Source organism: Trypanosoma equiperdum (genome assembly GCF_001457755.1).
Source record: "Trypanosoma equiperdum strain OVI genome assembly, contig: ctg_1613, whole genome shotgun sequence".
NCBI lineage: Eukaryota > Euglenozoa > Kinetoplastea > Trypanosomatida > Trypanosomatidae > Trypanosoma > Trypanosoma equiperdum.
In genome coordinates this window covers 50,078-51,530 of record NW_027123631.1, presented here as the reverse complement: position 1 = coordinate 51,530, position 1,453 = coordinate 50,078, and the positions used below count along the sequence as shown (strand labels likewise).

The 1,453-nt window shown below is 47.6% G+C and overlaps 1 protein-coding gene across 1 annotated transcript; it reads right to left on the bottom strand.

Annotated features, from left to right (window-relative positions):
• Window positions 1-169: 169 nt before the first annotated feature.
• Window positions 170-868, bottom strand: TEOVI_000467600 (uncharacterized protein; the record flags this gene model as incomplete). Its single annotated transcript, XM_067222350.1, has 1 exon — window positions 170-868. One exon carries the CDS (start codon window positions 866-868, stop codon window positions 170-172), a length of 699 nt encoding a protein of 232 aa, XP_067078451.1.
• Window positions 869-1,453: the final 585 nt, after the last annotated feature.

Here is a 1,453-nt window from a genome sequence, read left to right as displayed (position 1 = left end):
GGGGGGGGGGGACCATAAAAAGGCAAGAGACAACTTAAAAGGTGAACGACTGTACACGACGGTCGATAAGGAGCATCAAATATGGGCAACACACGGGGCCCTCTGCGATCCTCTGGCCACGAGTTTTAACGTAACCGTTCATATGGTTTCCACACCGTCATTATGACAATCATCGTGCCTGATCCACAAATACTTCAAATACCAACTCCCCTGACTTAAAGTCTGAAAAGGTGTTGAGATCAATGGCCTCGTAGCTATGCTTGAGTATGAATTGGAGAACTTCTCTAATTTGTGCAGGACCACTTGCATGCACAAATTCGACATTTGTATTGCGTGCACTCGCGCCACTGGAGGCTTCCGGAACCGCTGCGTAGCTGAGCCCCCGCGTTTTGACAATCTTAAACGTCCATTCGACGAGAGGCCGTGACTCTTCCCACAGCCACCGAGTTTGTTTATGCAGCAGCCGCACACATAGCTGAAGCGGCACTTTCTGCTCGTCCTCCGGAATAGGAATGGCGCGAGCTGCATCAACTGCCGTCTGCAAAGAGGCAAGAAGAGTCGGGTTGTGATCGAGGCACGACACATACGTTACATTCCCCAGAAGTTTGCTTGTGTTTTCCACGGGACACACATGCAACTCATTCGCTTCCCTTTTGCCTCCGCCGCCACTGGCCCTGCCACCGAAGGGGAAACTACTGGAGCGCGAATTTGCCGTGCGGGATTCTGTTGTCTGCACGGGGCACTGAAACTCGATAGAGTACACAATACAGAAGAATAGTGGCTCTATCGCCGTGTCTGTCACTAATATTGGCTGGCTTTCATTGGAGCCTTTTGACGGTGGGTAACGTATAGTGTAGAACGGGTGCATCCGATCCTGTAAATATAAATATAACTTGTAAGTAAATAACAACAGTAGTAATGGCTCACGTGAGCAAATATGTTCGCGCAACAATCACGCGTGTGTAGACTTCAATAAAAAGAAAAAAGAACGTGAAAGCAGGGAAATAGTTCCCCCTTTTTTGTTGATACTTTTTCTTTCTTTTTATTTACCTTGCTTCAGAGGCTGTAATTGCTCAACTGCTTTGCCGCTGTGTCCAGATCCACTCCCTTACCTTCTTCCCCCCTTTATGTACGTTGGGACGAGACGTACGGACGTGTCGGTTACTCCTTCTGTGGTTGAGTTGTGCCCTTGTAAATCATGTCAGACACAAACGACGAATAGTAAAAGAAGGAAAGAAAGACGCACAAAAAAGTTTGCAACAGACGACGGTATCAATAAATGGATTGGGTAAAAATAATAAGGCAACCCAAAAGAGAAGCCATTAAAGTTGTTTCCGCCTCAGCATGACCAGTGGGAGATTAAGCGAGCATACGGCGATGGAAGCAATTATGGGGTGGATTCAACTCGTCCCACCGTCCTCTGCTGTAAACTTGCATTCACATTAACGCGCTG